Genomic DNA, 27285 nt, shown 5'->3' with positions numbered 1-27285 from the left:
TTTGTTATAACGCCGTAATTAAGCACGTAAAAAATTAGCCAAATTTATCCTAAAACAATTTTGGCCGGATTTAAGCCCGTTGGAATATTTTAAATAATATTCGTCAAGCGAACAAAAAATAAGGAAGTAAAATTTAGAGTTGTCGTGTTTAGCGTAAGTCGCGGAACTCCAAAATTTGGAATTTACGGACAATAACTCGGAGTTTTTGACCGCGAACCCCTGAGGGTATAAATATGACTCTTAGTCGTTTTCTCTCATTTTTCCAACTCCCACCTCAAGAACACCCAAGGATTCTCTCTCAGCTATCATAAATTCATCCGGTCAAATCCGCCAAAATCGATCATTCAAGCTTCCTATACGTAAGTATACTTCTCCTAGCTAGTTGTTTGATTTGATTACATGTCAAAACCTTGAAGAACACCAAGAACAAGGTGTTTATGGTCGAAGGTGTTCTTGGACCGTAAACTCCAAATCGGGTGCCAAAGTGTGCCTTGGTTCATTCTAAGCCTTGACAACTAGCATAGATCCCTTCTTGATGAGTTTAACACTCGAAAATCATCCATTTCCCAAGCAAACATGTGTTTACGGTTTGGGGAGATCATCCTAAAAACCGTGAACACCCCCAAAGGGTGTTTAGATGCCCTTAATGCCTTCTAATGTTTGTGTAATGGAATGGAACCTTACATGAATGATCTAAGAACCCCAAGAACATGAATTGAAGGGAAAAACATGAGTTTACGGTTTGGGAAGGTCTCCCAAAACCATAAACACCTTTTAAGGGTGTTTAAGTGCCCTTAACACTTTCCAATGCTTGTATAAATGACTAGAAACTTGCATGCATGACCTAGAACCACAAAAGCACAAAAGAAATGGACTAACATGAGTTTACGACCGTAAACTCATGTGTTTACGGCCGTAAACTTCCAAGGGATTGGTCCAAGGATCGTAAACTCCTAAAAGTGTCCATTTTGAGACCTAATCACTTCTAAGCCTTTGATTCGAGTCTAGCATAATTCCTTGGGTGGTTTAGGACCTTTGAACACCCAATGACACCCTTCCCATGAGTTTACGGCCGTAAACTCATGGGGTTTATGGTCCAGAAACCGAAAACACCCCTAAGGGCCATCAATTGAAGAGTAAACTCCAATGCGAGTCCATACTCTCCTTATATGCAACCCTTAGTACTCCTAGCACTTGTAGCAAAGTGTTTTCATGTAGTTGGACATCCTTACTTGCTTAATTAGTTATTAAATGACTAATTGGATACTTAAATGTATCATTAAATGTTAAATAGGATCCGAGTGTGTGTTCAAGTCCTCATTTGACACATAGCATCCTATATCGTCCGACCATCAGAGTCACCCACGACAGGTGAGTTCATACCCCTGAATTGACCTTTTAAATGTTTTTAAATGCTTTTATGGGGGGGGGGGGATACAAGTTGAAACATGCTAGTTATCATATCAATCATATGTGATTAATAACCCGCATGCAAAAGGATTTATTACACTTTCATCTATGTTACCAAGTATATTACTTCAAATGGTTTTTCCGAAACGTTGTTACTTGTTTAGATCTTTCTCAAACTATCTTTCATGCGGTATGTTTTCCTTCAAAACCTGTTACAGCAGTGTTTCAAACAAAGGTTTTCCTTCACTTAAATTGTTTTATCAAATCATTTTCAAGGCGTGTTTATGAAAGGTTTTCTAAAGGTTTTCAAAGCTTGTTTTATAAAATGACATCAAGTCGTAAATTCTTATTTGTAAAGATTTTCCAAAGGTTTTACCAAGGTTTTCTTCTATGCTTTTTATTTCGTTAAATGCATGCCTATATTTGTATAGTTATATAAATAATGTTTAAAGGACTTAGAACGGCTAGTTCGCCCTATTTCCTTTTCCTCATTGGGATGTGGTCTGGTGGGTATCGGTTATCCGTCCGAAGGTCGTTTAAATATTAGTTATATGTTATGTATACATGTATAGACATAAAGGTTTCCATCGACCAGTTCATTTCCCTTGAGTAGAAAGGGCATCCTTCCATTCGCCATTCATACATCTAAAACATTAGTAACTATTATAGGAATAGTTAGGAGATTTTACCTCTCTCTCTCTCTCTCTATCTCTCTCTCTCTCTCTCTATATATATATATATATATATATATATATATATATATATATATATATATATATATATCCCTCTCTCTCTAGTACGAAGATTTACTTAGGAGTCAGTTCATTTGCGATTCTATACTATTATTATAATACTTTAGAATGTGACACCCTATTTCCCTCTGCGATGCTTCATCGCTCCATCACCATGTAACCAGAGTCTCCTGGAGGGAGAGAGAACATCAAGTGTATAGATCTATACGGGACTGACACTCCCGCATCCTGACTGCTAGCTACAGTCCGCGCCGGTAAGGCCCATGGGTGACATAATGCCACTAACTCTCCTGGAGTCTATGTTTTCATTGCCTTAATCACCAGTATTACTGCTATAGTATATGTTATTTTCCCCTAGTATTTTTACTTGTGATTTTCTCATAATTCTTTTAAAGTCAAAACTGAATTTTGGTAATGATAGTATTTTGGGGAAATTACTCCTTAAAACATAAATCTGTTGAGTCTTGGTAGAAGACTGCTTTGATTTAGTAGTATAGGATTTTCTGGAAAGAGCGCTAATACACCGTAGATTCTAAACTACTATCTGTCATAAAGTTATTTCGCATAAAAATGTGTATTTATACAAATGACACTAAATACTTATGAATTCACCAGCATTATAAAAGTGCTGATACTCGCTTTCAAAATAACTTGTATTCTCAGATTATCGATAGACAGGTACATCCCGGGAGCTTTTGCGAAGTCAGCCTAGAACCGAGCTGCATCTATGTTATGTTCTGTATTTACTTTGATGTTGACACAAAATGTAACCTATGTAAGTTTATTACTATTAATGAAATGGTTGTTGTACTTTGATTAGTATACTGCATATGTTGTGGTAGTTGACATGACGTCCTCCACCCCAGAACGTTTCCGCCGTTCCAGTTTTGGGGTGTCACAAAGGGGGGGGGATAATTGTAATGTTCATAGATTCTGGCTAGACACTTAAGATATAATAAGAAATAATTATTCTTCATGCAGGCAATAAATATATGATTTTGATATAAGATTAATTAGGTTAATTAATCTTAACCACAATTATAGTAGACGTGACAAGGATTCTGTACATATAAAGAACTAAGTGTAAGTCATAGTAATCGTAAAACCGAGAGCATGCATATAAGGGACGTCCAAATTTGACTTCATATGAGGAAGTCATGATTTTTTTAAGTTTTAGCGCAACTATGTTAACACAAAAATCTAAATTCAAATCGGTCGATCGTTTGCCGAAATAATCTAAATAAGAGTTGAAGATCTCATAAATAGGATTTCATCGATATAAAGACACTCGAGAATGGATGTTGTATGAAAGATTTATGATTTTTATCAGGACTTTAACAATCTAAGCCTATTAAAAATATAACTTTAAAAATAGATTGAGAATGATTCGAATGAATCTAAATGAAAGTTGTAGTACTGGTCGATAGTTATGCGTGGATATGAAGAACGCCGAAAGCGGCACCCATATGAAGAAAATATGAAGTTTTTGAAACTTTAGAAACTCCCTCACACGTGCGAATGGTGCGGCGCACGCTTCTAGAAGGCATAAGTGTAGACCAGCGAAAAGATGCAATATGTCATGAGGAGGGAGGCCGACAAGGACAGGACACGACACATACCTGGTAGGGGTGCAACACACAAATTGAAATTTCTTCCGATAAATAGATGAGCACCGCTACTCACTACCCCACACTTCTAAACACACACACACATACACACACACACACACACTCTCTCTCTCTACTTTGGTCCAAAATTCTCTTTATATTTAAGTTTTTGCTTTGCTTGGAAAAATCTAAGAACCTGTCAATTAAAAGCTATCGAGTCGGAGTTCTGCTTGTGAAATTTCCAGACTTTTGTCTGGAAAATCTTTGTCATTTAAGCTACACTTATATTGCTTTTAGTGGAACTTATATTTATGTTCATAGTCGTTGTTATGAATTTATAAATTTGATTTGTTAGTGATTCCAAGTCAGATTACCAATTGATCTACTTACAGGGGTAATGTATAGATAACATTTAGTTAGGTCTTTAAAGTGAGATTTCCAAACATTATAATATATATACGAAACAGACCCTACCTATGATACAATCTTACATTGCTGCTTCTTTTCTGTAATGACATAAATTACATAAGAATCTGAGTGTTATGCATCAGAACTTAGTGACAAGTGACAACGTGTCATTCAAGATTTACCTGCTTAAAAATTTGGCTTCCAAATATACCCCTTCTCCTAAAGAAGCCACCTATAGACTACAAAATTTTCAAATGAATATAATATAACTATTTGGTAACACTATTTCTAAATAACAATGATTTTAAACTTGTTTCTCCAACTCCCTTAGCCCTGGCCTCTGCTTCCTCACGTTTTTCTTCTACATGATGAATCTGAAATACAAGTAAGCATAATCCTACCATTGTCTTTATGTTGTTATAATAATATTTTTATATAATTATGATTAATAAAGAAACCAAAAGGATGGAATCACCTTATCTATAATGACATCATGCTCTTCTTGTAGCACATCCGGCTGCAATTAACCACCAATAAGTAAGATCGTCAAAGAGAGCTAATATGTTTCCAATGAACCAAAACGAGAAATTTGTAATCACAATGAAATTAAGATGTAATAATGTCTTAATTCTAGCAAAAGAACATAATTTCAAGTGGTTATAGGTTTTACAGAGAACATTTAAGTAGTCGTTTCTTAAGTAAATGGGGTTAAAAGCTTGAATCATGATAGGAATTGGAAACTGGAAAGTAGAATACCAACACACTGGCCCAAGTTTCTGTTGGAGGTCTGATTTTGAGTTTGCAGTTTGATGTTTTGAAATTGATTATTTTCCTTATGAAGTAATAAGTTATGGGAATTTGGTTGCTTTACTTCATAGGTAACACTTCCATTTCTTGATGCAGATCAATAAAGAAATTTAGTTGATCGACAACTGTATACTAGATCAAAATGGCTAGTACAACTTGCTTTATGATCATTAGCAACAATGAGATTCCTATCTATGAAGTTGAAGTTGGATCTCCTAAAGTATGATAGATTATACATACAAAAAGGATTATTTCTAATTAACTTAAACATTTTGAAGTGAATTGTAAAGCTTTAACTGTGATATATGTTCTTTGTAACACCGTAAAAATTAAAACAATTTGTCGCATTTTCAAAACACATTTTCCAAACAAATTTATTAATAAAATGTCATTGTATCATATCCTTGTTTCACAAAACATCCCCCAAGATTGAAATACATAAAATCCCATGTGTGTGTACGAATCATGTCAGCGCCTTCCCGCGGCCATCACTGGTACCTGAAACACATAACACATAACATTGTAAGCATAAAGCTTAGTGAGTTCGCCAAAATACCACTCTAACACATATTAGCCACTCGAGGCTATAACTCTGTTGACCCTCTGGTCAATGTGGCTCAGTGGGACCCTCCAGCTCCAATTCTCTGTGGGCCCTCTGGCCCTAACTCTATGGACCCAAAGGTCCTAACTCTATGGACCCACTGGTCCTACTCTGTAAAATCTGAATCATGCATATCACATACAACAAATTACAACACATAAATAACATGCAAATACACTAGCACATAACTCTCACATATACTGTCACATAACTCTGTTACCACACTAGGTAAAGTATAGTGAGAAGACTCACCTCTGTTATCTCGGTAAATCTCTGTCCCGGTAAATGCTGGCCTAGCCTCCGCCTAATCATATGACATAAATACCCTATTTAATATAACTCTCAAAGGCTAGAATATGTCATCTTATGACACTCTCAGAAGGGTAAAAGACCATTTTACCCCTCTCATAACTCAAAAGGCCCCACAATAGACCATACCCTAAAAGTCAACCAAAAGTCAACTTTCCGGGTTACGCTGCGCGTACCAGATGTGTACGCTGAGCGTACCCGGCTGCCTCTCAGAATCGGGGAACGCCACCCGGTACGCGGCGTGTACTGGGATTACGCCCAGTGTACTCCCCAACTTCAGCCCCTTAGCTCTTGAGGTCTTAAACAGTTAAGACTCACGTCTAATTTCTAGATCTGACCACATCTAAGCCTCTTAATCCATAAAGTTGATGACTTTAAGCCTTTGCATGGCTGAACACGCCACCAACTCCCATAATATTCCATCCTCTAACTCTAGAAGGCTTATTACTCAAGCATGACCTCAAACTAACAACCAAGATGGAAATTTTATGGTTCTAAATCACTAATACCACTGAAAAGGGACATATCTCGGACCATCGAGCACCTTACACTCATAAAGTCTCCACCTTTGGGGTTTTAACCCTAGAAATGGCACATGCAACAACAACCAAAAGAAGATGAACGTTTTGAACTTTATACCTCTAAGTGTAGCCCCTTTCTCTGTAGATCTCAGATCGAAATTGGCACTTCAAGCTTTAGCTTCCAAGAGCTCCTTTCCTTTTTCTTCACTAAGTCTCTGAAACACAATTAGCTCCAACAACACTCACACACACTAAGGACGATGGGAGGCTCTCTCTTAGGGTTTCACTCACTGATATGGAGGCTGAGAAATGAGCCTAAGCACCCTTTAAATAGTGCACAAGACGGATTAGGGTTTTTGCACCTGGGTTGGGTACGCCCGGCGTAACTCTGGGTTCGCCCAACATACCTTGGCGACTCCACGTCCAAACTAATCGCATGAGTATGCGTAGCATACCCCTCTAGTACGCCCAGCGTACTCACTTGCTAGGTTCCCACCACTCAAGGACTAATCAAGACCAATTAACAAAGAATAAGGGTGAAAGAAATGCACCTGAATCTCGGGGTGTTACATTCTTCTAATTACATTATTTGACATATCTGCAAATAAACTCAAACTCTAGACTAGAAACAACCTAAAAACGTATATAAAGCAATCAATCATATGCAAACAAACCAGGATGAAAGAATATCTACCTACAACTGTGGTTAGCTTCAAGAGCATCTCAATTGAAAATTAAAATAATGAAGGTTGAAATGACTTGATTGCTTCACTATCGATATAGATTAAATCTGTGAAGCAATATGTCGTACACAAAGAAAGACATTGTCATCTCCACAACACTTAATCAATGAATCAATCAACTACACCCAAAGACCGATCATACCTGTAAAGTGAAAGAAGGGGGAGGCGGAAGCGACTGGAGGAGGAGGCTTCGTCGGTGTTGTCGACTAGAGACCGGAGGCGGAGGTGTCGTCGGCCAGATCAATGACTTTGTGACTTTGTGTAGTTGATGTTCGTCTAGTGATATAGTGATAAGTGACCTTAGCAGAAAAAGTGAACACAGTCAAAATAAGAACATTCGATTCAGTTTTGACTTTATGGTCAAATGAACATTCGATTTAAAGTAGTGAGGCTGTTGGTGGGTGGTCACCTAGAATAGTGAGGAAAGAGAGAGTATGTTTGTGATATAATTTGCCATAAGAATCATTTTGCAAAATATTTACACAAATACAAAATACAATTAATTAACTACTAATGGGCTCAAGCTATACAAATATTGAGCTAACTATATATACACATAATGGGCTAACAATATATACACTAATAATTGAATTATCAACCGCTTTCTTTTTCCAATTCCTCCCAATTAGCTCGAAAACAACTTATTTTCTATGTTTTCTCTCTCTAAACATACAAATACCAGTACATATGAAAACAAAGATACTTTTTTTTAACTCCAATAAACAAAAATATTCATGCTGAATGAAAAAATTAAATTGGTACAAACAAATAATTATGATCAATTATTATGATGATTGTCAATCAGTTATTCAATATACCATATGGTAGCTTCATAAATATAATAGTTGTTTACATCCTTCTGTATTTTCAAAGATCCTTAAAAGATTTTGGCTTAATCTCTTTATTTTGCAAGCATATATATATAAATTTGTTGACTAAAAATATTCAATAACCGTAACTACGCATGATAAAAAAATTTATGTTGTTTATATCCGTCTATATTTTCGGTTTAATGTGTATTATAGTAATTATTATCCATGGGACAGCATAGCACCACCCAGCTGTGATTAGAAGGATTAAGAGGGGCAATTTGGGAATTTTACTTTTTCTATATAAACTTTTTTTTGTTTTGAACATTCATCTAAATGATTATTTAGTTGTCTAGAATCTGTGTTCTCTTTTTTTTTTCTGCAACTTTTACATTTAGTTTGTCTAATCTTAGATTCTCTCCATCAAGATGGGCAATTTGGGAATTTTACATTTTCTCTCTCTAGTTTTCATTTGAATTATTATCGTTGAGTATCCCTATTCTCCCCTTCTTATTGTTATTTTTGTTACTTATAAATTTCCAGCATTTTCACAGCTTCATTTTATCTCTAGCATATTGAATAGCACTATTACATTAATTTTGACCATTTTAAGTGAAAACTAAATTTTCTAAAGCAAGCTAACTACCTGCCATACATAACCACACATACACAGCTAGCTACAGACATAAGTATACATGTCATCATTAAACTATCAACAATCTCAATTAACAGGAAAAATTAAACAAGGGCACTTTAAATGACCATTTTACCCTTCTCATCATATTCAAAGTAAAGTAGGTTATATAAAAACCGTTATCACCATACAAAAACTCCAAAATGGTCTCCTTATCCTCCGTGAAACTATTGTAGTCCCTTTGTATTTCTGTGTATGTTTATCTGTAGCAAAATAGAAATCATAGCTCTTCGCTTTTAAATTTGAACGACATGTGTGGTTAATTTGTATGATGATGGTTGTTTGGCTGTGCGATTTTCATGGTGGTTGTAATGTATAATTAATGGTGGTGCAAGGCTGTGATTGATGGTTGGTGATGATGATTTTGCGACAGGGGAGATGGTGATCGTGTTGGGATGAAGAGGATGATGGAGCGATGGTGGGTGTTTTATATGGTGTTGTTCCGAAGCTGAGTATTCGAAAATTAATTTGTACTTGATTCAAAATGAGGCCTAGTTGATTCAAAATAGGCGTATTTGATTTGGATAATTGATTTAGTTTCTAGTATGCATAATTAATATTTGTAATTTAGTCTTTTATAATACGCATTTTCATTACAACCGTATTAGATAGGGGTGTATTATATTATCTATTTTGCAGATACAAATTAATTTTATATACATCTATAAAAGATATAAACTTATGAATATTCTAATAAATAAAAATAAAAACAAACAACCAATATTTCCGTGTTTTTAATTTCTTCGGTTGGGATGAAACTACATAACGAGCAGTTTAATTGTCCTTGATGAAAGAAATTACAGAAGCATTAGAAGAATCCATATAAATGATCCACAATTAAGAATCTCATTCTGATCACTTACCTTGGCCCTGATAGAACAGAATCACAGGGTCTCGAGCTTTGTTCATACTCAGGGGTTGTATCCTGCGGTCTTGGATGTAAGAAGTTGTAATCCAAGTTCGATTCAACTGTTATTGCTCCCTCCAACACCCTAACCACCGATGACATTGAAGGCCTTTTCGTAGAATCTAGCTGTAGACACCATGAAGCCAGTTTCATCATGTCCACAACTTCTGCGCCATGTTCCTGCATATCTTCAATGTACTTGTCAACTATATCCAACAATGTACCCTGTTCCCAACACCTCTGGAAGACGGACAGTAAATGCCAATCGTCCTCTGGCTGAGATTTATCAAAGTTCTTCCTTGCACATAACATCTCCAAAAGAACAATCCCAAAGCTATAGACATCCACCTTTTCGGTGATAGTTGATCCGGACGGTTCTGGGGCCATATAGCCTGGGGTTCCTCTCATTCTAGTCAATCCTTGGCTTTGATCTTTGTCAACAAGCGTAGATAACCCAAAATCCGATACTTTCGCATTAAAATCTTCATCTAGCAGGATATTTTGGGGTTTTATGTCGAAATGGATGATCTGTTGCCTGCATTCTTCGTGAAGATATGTTAAGCCTTTTGCAATCCCAAGAATGATTTTCTTTCTACAAGTCCATTCAAGTACTAGTTTCCGGTTTTCATTGTAGATCCATTCGTCTAACGATCCTTTGCTCACGAGTTCATACACAAGAAGCCGTTCTGACCTATGAACACAAAATCCTCTGAGTTGAACTAGATTAACATGATGTATGCTGCCAACAGACTCAACCTCGGCCAAGAATGATTCCTCAACATGCCTAGTACCTTGAAGATATTTTACTGCAACTTTTGATCCATCTGTGAGTGTCCCTTCAAAAACGGATCCAAAACCTCCTTGACCCAGTTTTCTGCTGAAATTGTCTGTGGCTGTTACTAGATCATCATATGTAAACCGAATGGATATTCCTAAAACTTGATCCGGATACGCTTCTTCACTTTCACTGTTCATGTTTCTCTTTTTAACTACGAATTTAGTAAGACATACGACCACAATAAGAAGCAAAAGACTTCCAATTGTGGAACCAACAACTGTTGCAACATTATTCTTTTTTTTGGATGAATGAGTTGAACCGACATTCTGGACTTTTATAAAAACCAACATATTTTGTGGAGGTGCCTCGTCATCAAGTTCAAGACTCGTGATTGTATAAAGCTCGGATGGCAAGTAGCAATCCCCACTTGAATTCGAACCATACTTGAATACTGCTGCTTTGCATGAGCATCTGTTTAGACACTCATGTTTGCAAGTCGCGATATCCACATCTTTCATGTCTGAGGTAAATATGGAGTACTTGACGTTCCTGACTTCAATGAAATATTGATCTTTGGTAGCATTACATGTGATAGGAGTAACCTGAGAGCAACCCATGTTGGGTTGGCGATAATTCACTGCTCTAAAATAGTCAGTCCCGGGAGAGCTTGATTTTGGACAACTACATTGTTGCTCAGATGAGCAAATGCCGTTTCTCCCACAAGCCAAAGGAAAAGAACAGTACTCAAGATTACCCAACGGTAGATCGATCATTTTCCCATCTCTTAATGTATCCATTCCAAACGCTTTGAAATACCCAGCTGGCATTAGTTTTATATACTTAGGTGAGAATGCTGGAGGTATAGCAATCACATCCATACAATTATTTGACTTAGAAGGAGAAATGACGGAACACAAACTCAAATTTCTGAGCTCAAGATAACCATCTTCAGTTAGGCCATTAACCAAGATACTGTAATAATCTTTTGGCGGGTCCGATCCAACATAAAAAAACAAACCTTTTTTGGTGAATTCCATAGAGTACAAGTCTTTTTGAGCTGCCCAATTGGTTGGAGAAACACTAGGCATGAGCTTCTGTCCTTGAAGTAGTTTTTGCCCAAGTACCAAACAGTCTGTTGGGTGATCAAAAGACTGCCAAGCAGGCGAGCTATGGCCATTGAACAACATCAGATTTCCTTCTTCAGTTAGGTTCATGCCAGAAGTAGATTTCCCTGCAGTGTTGGTAGCCCAAACAAGGCTTCCATCGACCTCCTTTAACACCAATTGACCAGCTGCAGTTAAATTAAGTATCGCGCCTTCTTTGACTAAATTGTCTCGGTTGGCTGACCAAATGACTGACGGAAGATCATTTTGGTTGATAATAATAGCGAAGAGGTATGATTTGCAGGCTCCTTTACAGAAGAAGCCACACATGAACTTACTTACCGAGAGGATGACTCTGATCCTCGAGCCATCAAAGAAATTTATGATAGGGAGAGAAGATTCATCGTTGGTCCATTTTGTTGATAAATTTGCTGTACCAATGTAATCAGCTTGAGCAGCAATGGATGAGAAGATGAAAAAGAAGCCAAAGAACAAGCTACAGATCCAAGGTGCCCTCATCGTTCAATATAATGAAGTGAACACACGGTATAAAAATCTAAACTATAATATGAGGAGGTTTAGTGAAGAGCTCAACAATTGATTAATTTCCTGCCAACTTTGCTTGTCACCAAATGCTATCAAAACCATGCATGCTGTATTATATATTCAAGTTTAGGTTCCATTCCTTGGTAGATATCATATCTTCCAATTTTATCGTTTTTTTGTTAAAGGTTTATTATACTATTATAGGTATGTAATAAAAATATATTATTCTAAGTAAACTATATAATTCTGCTCAAAACTAGGCCGAATTTCATATATATATATATATATGCCCTTACTAAATATCTAAATATTGTATTTGCCCGACCTAAACCTTAAATATCGTATTTGCCATTCTTAATGTTTTTTAATATCATATATACCCAAATCTATATTTTTTTTTTATTATCATTTTTACCATTTTAAAATCATTAAAACTAAAAAAACAACTAAAAGGACGATAATACCCTTTCTTTACAAATCAGATGTTTAATTCACAGGAGGTTTTTTGGTCGTCTTCCTCACGTCATCTTCCTCTCTATCTATAATCATCCTTAGCGTTACCCTGTATTTCATTATCAGTCTAAGATTTTAACTTCATTTTCCCATGGTATTGACGCCTTTCTCTGACACCAACAAAGAAACAAGATTTAGATTATGCACATTCATTTGGGCATATCCTTTTGACTTGGCTGCAATATTGGAACAATTGCATGCCACAAGTGCAACAACTAATTGATCTTCCCGACGTACTGAAGATGTAAAAAACGAACAGAAAGTTTGGAAATGAAAAGAGAAATAATTGTGTAACAAAATTTAGAAAGGAGATACTATACTTACGCTCCAAGTTGGAAATGCCAAACTTCTAACCTGATACATGCATCCACTCCCAACAAATCAATTATGAGAAATTAAGTACTAAATTGAAATGCAATGCTGTGAAATCTAAAATTTAAGCAAGGAATAGGAACATGCATACCCCACTGCGAACTTTTTTCATAAATTTCACACCAAGCTTTTTTTTTTTCTGGTGTGAACAGATTTCTCCACTGTTGAGGAGTGAGTGCGTGTTTTCTTTTCCTACGTGACCATGGTGATTTCAAATGCCCCCTGCTGTGTTGTGGCTGATTAATATATCGTTTTTCAAACCCTATTGTGTTTATCTACAAGTAATGCGTGAGGAGACTAAATCGATCATGAGGAAGACCACAATTGAGAGGAAGATGACTCAAGGAAGAAGACCATAAAACCTCGCCTGAATTAAATCTCCTGTGAATTAAACGTGGAAGGGTATTATCGTCCATTTAGTTGTTTTTTTAGTTTTATTGATTCTAAAATGGTAAAAATAATTATAAATCAATAAAAATCATCAAAAAAATAGATTTGGGTATATATGATATTAAAATATATCAAGAAGGACAAATACGATATTTAAAGTTTAGGTCGGGCAAATGCGATATTTAATGTGAGAACGTAAGAACACTACTTTATTTTTCTATTCTACTATGAATTTAATATGTATAGTATTGTAGTAATTATAATATGAATATATTCAATTTTATATTGCTATTCTACTATAATATATATATATATATATATATATATATATATATATATATATATATATATATATATATATATATATATTTAGTAAATTCGAATGTGAATGTTAAATATGTGATTGTTCATATATTCGGTGATAAATAATGTCATATAATTGTCTATACAAAATTCATAGTAGAATAGTAAAATAAAATACTGTTCTCGCGTTCTCACATTAAATAGTGTTCTCATTTGAACTTAACCCTATATATATATATATATATATATATATATATATATATATATATATATATATATATATATATATATATATATATATATATATATATATATATATATATATATATATATATATATATGAAATTGTAACACCCAAAATCAGGAAGGCCAAGAAAGGAAAGAAAACCCTAAGTCGAAGGTGTAACACCATGAATTTCAAAATAATTTTTCGCAAAATATAAAAACATTTTTCATTTAATTTTCATAAAACATCAAGTTTAAATCTTCAGTTCACATCATACAAAATCCCAAGATCATATCACATAAAAAAATCCCTTGCGTGTGTACAGATCAACCCGGCGCCTTCACAAGGTCATCACTAGTACCTGAAACAAACAACACTAACACTGTAAGCACAAAGCTTAGTGAGTTCCCCAAAATACCACATAAACACATATTAGCCACTCGAGGCTATAACTCTATGGGTCCGTGCACCCAAACTTTGTGAACCCTCAGGTTCTAACTCTGGGAACCTTCCGGTTCCAACTCTATAAACATGCACAACATAAATCACATAGACATCATGCAGTACAACACATAGCATACACATAACATACACATACTCTGACACATAACTCTGATTACCTACTCAAGGTAAAGTATAGTGAGAAGACTCACCTCGTATATCTCGATAACCCGCGAATCCTGGAAATCACTCATGCTCGATCCTCCGAGCTATAATCCTCCTATAACATCATACATCTCTAATTAACACTTTTACCACTAAGGTTGACTACCCCTATCAAGTCAACACTGGTCAACTCTGGTCAACGGTCAATTTTGACCGGACTCGGCGAGTGCACTAGGGCGACTCGGTGAGTCTATACATATTCACCAACTCTCTAGGATTCTCTTTTGACACGTCGAGTACTCCCCTGACTCGACAAGTTCCACCTGGCATGAATCGCGGGGCCACCACGACTCAACTCGCCGAGTCTCAAGAACAACTCGGCGAGTTCCAGCTCGACTCAGTCCATCTGTCAACCCTCTCTAACTCTCCCTAAATCACTGAGTTAACCCATAACTCGGCAGGACCACTCGCAGAGTGGTTAAGGACAATCTTCATGCTACTCGCCGAGTCTGTTCTTTAGACTCGGCAAGTCCATGCCATGCATCAACTCAAACTAGCTTCTGAGGTCAGATCCGCTCCATCCACTCATAGATATGGCCTTCCTAAGCTCATTCATCACGTAAAGTTCATGTCTTGGTTACCATACAACACCTACAAGGCTCTTTTTGGAGAAATGACCTCTAAAATGGCAACCCTAGCCTCCAACCCAAAAGGAAGGACATAAAGCATGACATTAGGGACTCTTTGGACCTACTAAGGTCCAGATCTAAGCACCATATCCCCATGGGACCTCTCACACTTCCAATACAAAGCAAATAAGACATGAAGAAACCCTAGATTTGACCATATGAACAAAAATACGGAAATAAGCTCTGAATGATACCTCAAGAAGCCTCCTCTGATGAAATGAAAGTAGATCCAAGCTCCCCAACTCTTATAGCTTGACTTTGCTCTTCCTTTCTTGCAAAAACACACAAATTTGGTGAACAATGGCCTCTTATCTCACTCACAAGAACCCTCAGCTGCTTTGGTGCTCTCAAGATCAAGGTAGCCGCAATGAAGGGCCATAAGGTCCTTTAAATAGGGCTTAGGACCGGGAAATTAGGGTTTCATTAAACAGCGAGGACTCGCCGAGTCCATTCCTTGGACTCGCCGAGTCCAGGCGCGAACCCGCGTCCTGAACCGCGATCCTACTCAGCGAGTTTGAGCTCCAACTCGCTGAGTCCCCTCACAAAACTCCAAAAGCATAAGCATAAAAGATACCTGGAAATCCGGGCTGTTACAATTCTCCCCCACTAGAACTAGACTTCACCCTCGAAGTCTCGCTCTGCAAATAGCTCCGGATGCTGCTCACGCATCTCACGCTCCGGCTCCCAGGTCATCTTTGATCCCTTTCGATGCTTCCATTGAACCAACACCAGGGGTACCTCCTTGTTCCTCAAAACCTTGATTTTCCGATCTCTGATGGCCACTGGTCTCTCGGCATAATTCAGGCTCGCATCCACCTGAATATCCTCTAATGGAACCACTGCCGACTCGTCGGCTATACACTTCCTCAGCTGCGACACATGAAAAGTGTCGTGAATCTTCCCCAACTCTGCTGGAAAATCCAAACGATAGGCTACCCGGCCTACCCTCGCGGTCACACGGAAAGGACCAATATATCGGGGCCCCAACTTGCCCCTCTTCCTGAATCGAATCACTCCTTTCCAAGGAGAGACCTTCAGGAGTACAAGGTCGCCAACCTGAAACTCAAGCTCGGACCGGCGTCTGTCTGCATAACTCTTCTGTCGACTCTGAGCGGTCAACAACCTCTGTCTGACCTGCTGAATCTGCTTTGTCGTCTGAAGCATGATCTCTGTACTGCCCATCACCCGCTGACCAACCTCTCCCCAACAAATGGGGGTCCGACACCTCCTCCCATACAACAGCTCAAAGGGTGGCATACCAATGCTCGAATGATGGTTGTTGTTGTAGGAAAACTCTGCCAAGGGCAAATATGCATCCCAGCTACCCCCAAAATCCAACACACATGCTCGGAGCATGTCCTCGAACGTCTGAATCGTCTGCTCACTCTGACCGTCTGTCTGGGGATGATATGCAGTACTAAAATGCAGTCTAGTACCCAACTCCTCATGAAACTTCTTCCAGAATCTGGAAGTGAAATGCACATCACGGTCTGAAACAATCGAGATCGGCACCCCATGCCGAGATACCACTTCCCTCACATACACCTCCGCCAATTTCTCTACTGAAGAACTATCGCTGATAGCAAGGAAGTGAGCGCTCTTCGTCAATATGTCCACAATCACCCAAATTGCATCAACTCCTCTGACAGTCCTTGGCAATTTGGTGATGAAATCCATAGTGATATGTTCCCATTTCCATTCGGGAACCTCCAATGGCTGCAACTTACCATGCGGCCTCTGGTGCTCAGCCTTAACCCTACGACAGGTCAAGCACCTCTCAACGAACCACGCAACATCCCTCTTCATACAGGGCCACCAATACTCCTTTCTCAAATCCAAATACATCTTAGTGGCCCCCGGATGGATCGAAAATTTCGACCGATGCGCGTCCTCCATCAAAATGGTACACGTTCCTCCCACAAACGGTACCCAGATACGCCCCTGAAATGTCATAAGCCCCCGACCATCGGTAACGAACTCTGAAACCAAACCAACAACCCATTCCCTCTTTTGCATCTCAGGTCGCACAGCCTTGGCCTGTGCCCCACGAATGGCATCCAATACTGGAGCTATCACGGTCAATCTCAAACATACCTCCCGCAGCGGGGTGCTCTCCACCCTGCGGCTCAATGCATCGACTACCACGTTAGCCTTGCCTGGGTGGTACAGGATCTCACAATCATAATCCTTGACCACATCCAACCACCTCCTCTGACGCATATTTAGGTTGGGCTGATCCATCAAATACTTCAAACTCTTATGGTCCGTGTATATCGTACACCAAACCCCATACAAGTAGTGACGCCAAATCTTGAGGGCGAACACCACTGCCCCCAACTCTAGATCATGGGTAGGATATCTCGTCTCATGAGGCTTCAGTTGCCTCGATGCATACGCTATCACATGCCCCCTCTGCATCAGCACCGCTCCCAATCCCAAAATCGATGCATCACAGTATACCACAAAGTCCTCCATCCCTTTCGGAAGAGCTAACACCGGGGCTTCGCACAACCTCTGGCGAAGTGTCTCAAAGGAGGCCTGCTGCTCGGGGCCCCATGAAAAAGCAACACCTTTCCGGGTCAATCTGGTGAGTGGCACTGCGATCTTGGAGAAATCCTTAATAAACCTCCGATAATACCGTGCCAACCCTAGGAAACTCCTGATCTCGGAGGGTGACTTCGGCACCTCCCAACTCATCACCGCCTCAACCTTGGCCGGATCGACCAATATCCCTTCCTGGTTAACGAGATGTCCTAAGAACTGGGCCTCCCGCAACCAGAAATCACACTTGGAGAATTTGGCATAAAGCCTCTCCGATCTCAGGACTCCGAGAACCTCTCTCAAATGCTCCTCATGCTGCTCTCTAGATCTCGAATATACCAGAATGTCATCAATAAATACAATCACCGACCGATCCAGCATCGGCCTACACACTCGGTTCATGAGATCCATGAACATTGCCGGGGCATTAGTGAGCCCGAAAGACATCACCACAAACTCGTAATGCCCATAACGCGTCCTAAACGCTGTCTTCTGGACGTCCTCATCCCGCACCCTCACCTGATGATATCCAGACCTCAAATCGATCTTGGAAAACCAAGATGCTCCCTGCAACTGATCGAACAAATCGTCGATCCTCGGCAACGGGTAACGGTTCTCGACCGTCAGCTTGTTCAACTCCCGGTAATCAATACACATCCGGTGTGAACCATCCTTCTTTTTGACGAACAGGATAGGCGCTCCCCACGGCGAGCTGCTCGGCCGAATAAACCCCTTCCCCAACAGCTCCTGAAGTTGCGAGGATAACTCTTGCATCTCTGGAGGTGCAAGGCGATAAGGCACCTTGGCGATAGGCGCGGCCCCCGGAATCAAATCGATATTGAACTCATTACCTCACAGGAGGCACACCCAGCAACTCCTCGGGAAACACATCCGGGAACTCACGCACCACCGGAACCTCCTCAACTGAACTCGGCCTCTCGGAATCCACCCGCGTATCCATCACATACGCCACAAAACCCTTACAGCCCTACTGTAGACACTGCCTCGCTCTAGCGGCCGAACAAAACGCTGATCCTGAACGTGTACCCTCGCCGTACACCGAAAGAACTCCCCCACTAGGGTCTCGTATGGTCTCCAGCTGTCGCTCACAGTCGATAACCGCAGCGAATCTGCTCAACCAATCCATGCCCACAATGACACAAACATCACCCATCGCAATAGGAACCAAATCAATCGGGAACTCAACACCGAAAATTGCCCTTTCATGGAACATCCTAGTGATCGCTGTAACTGACTCAGTACCCTGCTTGAGGGTCAGAAACTCCTGTGCCAAACGCTCCCTCTCCACCTGGGGAACGTACTCATCTCGGAATATGGCAGTGAACCTCTCCCAGGTCACTGCCGTAAGCTCAGCAGACGTAAAATGCGCCGTCACAAACTTCCACCAGTCCTTCGCTCCCAAGCGAAGCTGGTTTAGCGCGAACCGAACCTTCAAATGCTCAGGAGATGAGCAAGTGAAGAAACACCCCTCTATATCAGAAATCCACCTCATAGCTGCCACCGGGTCCTGGGTCCCATCAAACTTTGGTGGTTTTATGTTGCTGAACTCCCGGAACAGCAACGCATCACCACCTTGCGGCCTTGTGGCAGCAATAGTTGCGGTGGCCGCTGCAACAGTAGCCTTAGAAAGAGCGGCATAACGCTCATCAAAGGTCTCAATCAACGTGGTCTTAATGGACCCGAACATCTCTGGTATCTCTGCCCTGATGGCCGCAGCCACCTCCTCGTGGATGATCCAGCGGATCTCCTCATCACTGGTATCATTGCTCTCAGGCATCAAACGTGTCCTCACCATGATCTACCTCTAAAATACAACATACGAAAAATTAGAACCCCTTCGAGCATACTCACACTCGACAACTCATTCCTCCTTGATCCTTGGTATTCCAAAGATTCTTACTTGGGCAGTACACCGCTCCGGTGCTTTCAGTAGTACGGGCCCAATACTATTGTCCGCACTGTCTCAGAATACACCCTAAGTCCTCCTCTTCGGATCCCAACTTCCAAGTACTCTATCATGCACAGGATATTCTCTAATAGATCCCTCATAAGCCTCTCGCTGCTACCTACTCACTCTCAAGCATCTCATAGCAGCTCACCACTTCCTAGGCTAAGGCATCACAAATCAGGCCACTCTAGTCCTAATAGGAATACTTAGCCTACTCTAGCATGCGAATACATCATATCAATATCAATAGCACATAACATGAGGGTATTTTGGGAAATCACCGTTCGGGCGCGGACTGATCGTACACACAACTCTGCTACCAAGGCTCAGTTTGAGTTCAAATACGCCTGAAGGTGTACTCGAATCCCTCAAACCAAGGCTCTGATACCAACTTGTAACACCGTGAATTTCAAAATAATTTTTCGCAAAATATAAAAACATTTTTCATTTAATTTTCATATAACATCAAGTTTAAATCTTCAGTTCACATCATACAAAATCCCAAGATCATATCATATAAAAAAATCCCTTGCGTGTGTACAGATCAAGTCAGCGCCTTCACACGGTGTCACAACTGGAAATTTTGAGCCATGTAATCTATACATTCAAGTTAATGTGAATCAAAAACTTCAATCAAATACATTATACAAGTACTACAAGTAGTCATCGAACAATTGGAAAACCCTAGAAGCTCTTGTTAAGTCTATTTTGGACTAGAACTTCCTTATTGGATCCAAATGGACCAATAAGCTTCCAATTGGACTATCATGGGCTTAGAACCCTAATTGGATCCAAATTGGACCCACATTTATTTAATTCAACATTCTGGGCCATGTTGGGCCTAGAATGAAATAAATTGAAAGCTTTGATCCATAATTAACCTAATTTGACCCTAACAAGTTATAAAAATCACCTTTATATTTATTTGGACCAAAAATCACTCAACTTAACCATGAGAATTGGGCTTAAGCATTTAAAGCCCAAATTTTTCTTTTCCTTTCCAAAATCTCGGCCCAAGGCCCAAATCCAAGAAAGAGTTGACTTTCAAGTGACACCTCATAAATAACCAAAGGACTTCCATGCAATACATCAAATACCTCCATGCAAGTATCACTTCATGGTCTATTTCTCCCTTCTCTCTCTCTTTCGGCCGAAAACACACCACACACACACAAAACACTCACAAACTCTCTCTAAAATTCACTCAAGACTTCTTCCTCTTCTCCATCCAAAATCTCGAAAATTAGGGAGCATTCAAGGAAGTTCTTCCACAAAATCATCATCTAAGGTAAGGTTTTTCTTGGATCTATGACTTGTATTCCTTATTTATCAAAAATCTCTTCCTAATCCATGCAAAAATCATGATCTTGCACTCTAGAAACCCCATAAACTCGAAAATTTCATCAAGGAGTACAAAGGCCAAAAATCACTTCATTTCTTCCAATCTTTCTTCAAAAACCGAATCAACACCCAAGGTGAGCTTCATACCCCCTATTTTCTGTTTTTATGAGTTTTGTGGGGGGGGGGGGGGAATACAAGTGAAAGTGTAGATCTATATGTGTTTTGTATGCCTTGTATGATTTCCATGCTTATATGTATGCATTTGTGTGTTACAATGTTGGATCTAGCCATAAAACCCCTTGAAACCGAGATATATCTTGTGTTAAATGATTTTAGCTTCAAATATATTTCTAAATACAAAGTGTCTCAAGAAAAATGGCTAAGTGGTTTAGTAACAATTTTCTTTGGGTTAAAAACACAAATTTTGGGCCAAAAATGTGAAAAATACAAAATTAAGGGCCCAAATTGACATTTCACAGATTCTGATGGATGAAGTGTGCCAAAACAGTTTCCATAAAACTATTTCTGGAATTATACTCATTTAGGGGATTAAAAACATAAATTTCAAGCTTAATGGGCTAAAAATGACATTTTCGGCCCAATGAGGCCCATTATGCGAATTTTTCTGTTTTGGAGGGCCAAAACTGTGATTTTCTGTAAAACAGTGGACCATAAGTGATCCAAGTCCTTTTCAAAGGTTTAAAATGGTTTTTTTAAATTTAAAAAGGACCAAAGTTGCAAAAAATTTCCAATTTGGGCCAAAATTGTCAAAGTTGCGAAAAGAAGGGATAAAACCGAGAAAACTGCTTTTTCAGGGACTTAAACTGTTTTCTATGAAAAATATGCTGAAAAATATTAATTTCAATAATTTTTGGTGTTAAAATGTCAAGAAAATTAATTTAAGGACCAAACCGGGAAATATTCAATAAAAGGGTTGAAAATGTAAATTTTACAAATAATGAGGGGCTGAAAACAGAAATATTTCAAGGCTAATTCAATATACACAATTTGATCAAATAATGGCACCGCGACTATCGACGAAATACAATACATTACAATACCAAAAGTCGTTGTTAAACGAATTGGCTCGGTCTCGAGCCAATAGAAATCTACAACTACTAACACTACGACACTATGATTCATACAAGTAACGTTTGGTAATACATATACATGCGAGTGTGCACAGACGTCTACGCACCATCTTTGGGCCCTAAAAGTGTAAAATCTTGTTCGTTGAGCCTAGCTAGCCCAATAACCTGATCTTAAGGCCCGAAGACATTTTTTTTTTACGGAGTGTTGGGTTTTACCGATCCGACACAACGTAAATGGACTTTCAATGGCTTGTATACTACTGGTCCCCAAGGGTCCTTTGGTATTGCTAGTAAAGTCTACATTTCATGCGAGGCGGGTCGGGGACCCCTCGTACATTTTTATCCCCAACCGGTTAATGGAGTCACCAGGGTCTTCGTGACCTCTTTCTCTTCGGATGTGGGACTACACCTAGTCAGGGCGATTGGATAACGTGATTAGTACGGACGACGCCTTCGGGATCGTTAGTATAACTATAAACTGGGCGTTTGTGTAATGCGGGTTTGTAGTAAATAATCATGCTCGAGAACCTTCCAACGTCGCCTGGGACTGACACTATACGCTATACAATGGTTTCAATGTAACTTCATGTAATTCAAGGAACTAGGAGAACATCGGGTTTTCCTAGGGTTTTCAATACATACAAATTTGAAATGCATACAACTTCAATGAACATTTTTTTTACAAGTATAGAAACAAACAAGCATACCTATGGATCCTCACAAACGTTTTCAAAAGCTTTTCTCTTCAGAAAATATCGGATTTTCTGGTGGTTTTTCAAACAATACAAACATTCGATTTCAAACACTACTTATGAACTCACCAACATTTCATATGTTGACGTTTTTCAAAATACTTGTATTCTCAGGGAACCAGTGAACCAAAGGAAATCATATTCAGTGACGGCTTGCAGTTTATTTATGTACGAACCGAACAGTTTAATTTTTTTTTTTGGGAATGTAATGTTTTAAACAATGTATGACATGTAAACGCTACTGGTTGTACTGTATTGATGAATGGTGACGAATGTTGTTATGTTTCATATATATTCAATGTTATGGTATACAATTGAGTCACGACAGCCCCCGGACGTTTCCGCCGTCTGGTTCGGGGGTGTGACAGGTTGGTATCAGAGCTTTGTTTATAGTGAACTAGCATGTCGAGCCATACATTGATATGCAACTATAAACCAAAAAGAGGGACTAACATAACTCTGAACAAAACAAGTAAATAAAACACACTTGCTTGCATTAGGAATAAGGACCTAACACTGAATCAAACACAATAACACTGGTATCTCGGTTAATTCGGGACTGTTCTTAGTGATACCAAGGAGTGAATGTAGCCTGATCAACTACATTCTCTCCAAAGTAAAACTAACACACGTCTTGATGAGATCGGGATAGCTAGGGAACCTAAAACTATACCCTTTATCACCCAAAAAGAGAATGTTTGCTTAGCCTGTATAATAGTCATAGTACCCTAGGAATAATGTTAGCATATTTACGTACTCGCGCAGACAGCATGGCTGGTTTTCATCACCCTGGAGACCCCTACTTCCCTAATCAGGGAAACAACGGGTGGCTAGAGGAGGAGGAGGAGCCTGAGGAAGAGCCCGAAGAGGAACCTGAGGAGGACCCCGAAGAAGAATCTGACGGGGAACCGGAGGCAGAAGTCGAGGGCGAGCCTGCCGAACCCGAAGAAGACGAAGAACCTTTCGGAGAGGAGCTCGATGACAGCGAAGGGGGTGATTCGGACGCAGAGTCCGAGGTCATCGACCCCCCTTACCCGATCAGGGTGCTTGCTTACCGTGTGGGCCCCACTGGACCTACCCCTCCTTGGGGCATTGATCTTTGGAGATGGAGCAGACATCAGGGACAGCGACCCCCGTTTGGCATGTCACGTGAGTTCTTTGACTTGAGGGACGGAGGACCGGCCGACCGAGCCCTACCGGTCATGGTGAGACGATTGCGGGACACCGGCGACCTTGCTCAGGACACTGCTGATCAAGTGCGCCAGTTGTGGACTAGGGTCGAGCGTGCGGAGCAGGAGACGCGTGACGTCCTCCGGGAGTTTCACATGAGGCAGGTGAGGTGGGAGTCTCGACTTCAGGACGCAGAATGCCTAGTGGCTCGTCTTCAGGGAGCATCCACATCTTCGGCACCACCTCCTGACGCAGCTCATCGCAGTTAGGGATAGACTCATCGTAGTAGATCATTAGGAACTATGCTATGTACTCCGGCTCTATGTTTAAGTGACTACACTACTCATGGAGCCGTTATGCTGTCGGATTAGTGTTACTTATGTATGCTCTTACGAGCAAATTTTCTTGTACTAAACACGGATAATATTAATAAACTTTTGTGTGTTTTGCTATGATATTCTCAGTTGTTATGTGTTGAGACGTTATGATTGTATGCTTGATGATAGTAATGTTTAGGTTTGTACCATACACCTAGTTAGTAGGGTCACCACCTCACAGAAACCACGTACACTCAACATCTTTCCGTTTCATGACAGAAAGATGCCTCGCCCAGCTACTCGCGGAAATCCCGAACCAACCCCGCCCGAAGTTGACTCCACTGCTTTCCAGGCAGCCGTGTCCGCTGCAGTCACAGCAGCTATGGCACAACTTCACCGAGGGAACAACGGAGGAGGCAATGGTCAAGGCTCCGGAAGTTCGAACAACGGGACGAACCAAGGACCCACTAAAACGTGTACCTACAAGGACTTTGCAAACGCTAAACCCCGAACTTTCAACGGCACCGGAGGAGTGATCGCCCTAAAGCGATGGATCGAGAAGGTAGAGTCGGTATTCGAGATATGCGAGTGCCCCGAGCAGATGAAAGTGAAGTTCGCGGCCTGCACTTTTGTGGACCAAGCACTTACTTGGTGGAATGGACACGTAGAAGCTATGACGCTCCCTGTCGCCAAATCTATTCCATGGACAGAAATGAAAGAGATGTTAAAGGCTGAGTACTGCCCCCGAGGCGAAATACAGAGGATGGAACAGGAACTATGGAATCTCACAGTGCAGAATGGGAACATCGATGCTTACATATCGAGATTCAACGAACTATCTCTGTTGTGCCCGGGAATGATCACATCAGAGGGAAAGAAGATCGAACGATTCATCTGGGGACTGACATCCCCCATTCAAGGGAATGTGATAGCTGCGAACCCTGAAACTTTTGACAATGCAAAGAGATTGGCAAAGAGGCTATATGATCATAACCACAAAAAGGGCGAGAAGCCAGTGGAGACTGAGAAGAAAGAGGAGGGTGATGGTAAGAAAGGATGGAACAACAAGAGAAAGGGGCGTCAGGGCCCCGAGGCCTCTAAAAAGCAGCAAACCGTGGCAGTTAACGCTGTCACCGCACCGGTTCCAGCCACACTACATGCTCCAGCCTCAGCTACTTCAAATGCTTCAAGATCCTATTCCGGTAATCTTCCCAAATGCAACAAGTGCGGTTTCCATCACCAAGGAGAATGTAGGGAGTTCCATTGCACCAGTTGCAACCGAAGGGGACACACTGCAAGGTTCTGCAGGACTTATCCTTCTCAGAACCAGAGTCAGGGAAACAATCAGAACAACAACAACAACAACCACCGCAATAACAACAACACCAATGCCGGTAGCAACAATACAGGGCTTAGCCACACCTGTTTCGGGTGCGGAAGAACGGGACACTTCCGTCGGGATTGCCCTAACAACAACAACTCAGGAAACAAAGGAGCAGGAAGAATGCTGACTATGGGTCAGAGTGATGCAGTTCAGGACCCCGCAGTTGTGACCGGTACGTTCCTCCTAAACCACACTTATGCATGCATCTTATTTGATACCGGAGCGGAGCGAAGTTTCGTAAGCGAGAAGCTTAAACATTTATTAAAACAACGACCCCAGAAGCTAAATGAAACCTATACGGTGGAAATGGCCAATGGGAAAACCGAATCCACTAGGGAGATCTACATCGGATGTACCCTAACCCTCAACCAACACGTCTTACGAATAGATCTGATGCCAGTATCAATTAGGAGTTTCGATGTGATTATCGGCATGGATTGGTTAAGCCCCCACCATGCTGAGATTATGTGCCATGAGAAGGCTATTCGCCTTCATCTCCCAAATCACGAAACCCTAGTAATTTACGGAGATAAACCCAGTACGAATCTTCGTCTCATCTCGTGCATCAAAGCATAAAAACACTTGCGAAAGAACAATTTGGCATTCTTGGCTCACATAGTGGACAAGACCAAAGAAGAAACTAACATCCAAGGTATTCCGGTAGCGTGTGAATTTCCGGACGTGTTTCCCGAAGATCTTCCAGGAGTACCCCCAGAGAGACAGGTTGAGTTCCGAATCGACCTCGTTCCCGGAGCAACTCCTCTCGCTAAATCACCATATCGGTTGGCTCCTGCTGAAATGCAGGAATTGTCCAGCCAACTTAGTGAGCTTCTGGACAAGGGATTTATCCGACCTAGCTACTCGCCATGGGGAGCTCCGGTGCTCTTTGTCAAAAAGAAGGACGGATCTTTCAGAATGTGCATCGATTACAGAGAGTTAAATAAACTCACTGTTAAAAACCGCTACCCACTCCCGCGAATCGATGATCTATTCGACCAGCTCCAAGGAGCTAGTTATTTTTCTAAAATAGATTTACGATCCGGATACCATCAACTCAAAGTCCGAGAAGAAGATATTCCTAAAACCGCTTTCCGAACCCGCTACGGACATTATGAATTCGTCGTAATGCCTTTCGGTCTAACAAATGCACCCGCCGCATTTATGGACCTGATGAATCGAATCTGTCGACCGTTCCTGGACAACTTCGTCATTGTGTTTATCGACGACATCCTCGTCTATTCTCGAAACAAAGAGGAGCATGGCCAACATCTCCGACAAATCTTAGAGACCCTGCGAACGGAAAAGCTGTACGCCAAACTCTCCAAGTGCGAGTTTTGGCTCTGGAGTGTGAATTTCATAGGCCACGTAGTAAGCCAAGACGGAATTCATGTGGATCCTTCTAAGGTCAAAGCTGTGGAAGGATGGGCAACTCCGACTACGCCCACCGAAATTCGTCAGTTCTTAGGCCTAGCAGGTTACTATAGGAGATTCATCCAAAACTTCTCTAAAATCGCCAAGCCACTTACCTTGCTTACGCAAAAGAGCATGCCATTCAAATGGACAGACCGGCAAGAGATTGCGTTTCAAACCTTGAAGCAAGCTCTCTGTAGCGCTCCTGTACTATCA

The 27285-nt window shown here is 40.5% G+C and overlaps 1 protein-coding gene across 1 annotated transcript; it reads right to left on the bottom strand.

Moving 5' to 3' along the window:
- Positions 1-9406: 9406 nt before the first annotated feature.
- LOC111876016 (G-type lectin S-receptor-like serine/threonine-protein kinase SD2-5) lies at positions 9407-11968 on the bottom strand. Its single transcript, XM_023872536.3, has one exon. The coding sequence runs from the start codon at positions 11966-11968 to the stop codon at positions 9521-9523; it is 2448 nt and encodes an 815-aa protein (XP_023728304.3). The 3' UTR covers positions 9407-9520.
- Positions 11969-27285: the final 15317 nt, after the last annotated feature.

Source organism: Lactuca sativa, chromosome 8, assembly GCF_002870075.4.
Source record: "Lactuca sativa cultivar Salinas chromosome 8, Lsat_Salinas_v11, whole genome shotgun sequence".
Classification (NCBI taxonomy): domain Eukaryota; kingdom Viridiplantae; phylum Streptophyta; class Magnoliopsida; order Asterales; family Asteraceae; genus Lactuca; species Lactuca sativa.
Note: the sequence above shows the minus strand (reverse complement) of the source record. Positions and strands in the feature narration are given on the sequence as shown.

Coding starts and splice junctions, on each gene's coding strand:
- LOC111876016 (XM_023872536.3), bottom strand. CDS start 11,968: ATGAGGGCACCTTGGATCTGTAGCTTGTTCTTTGGCTTCTTTTTCATC.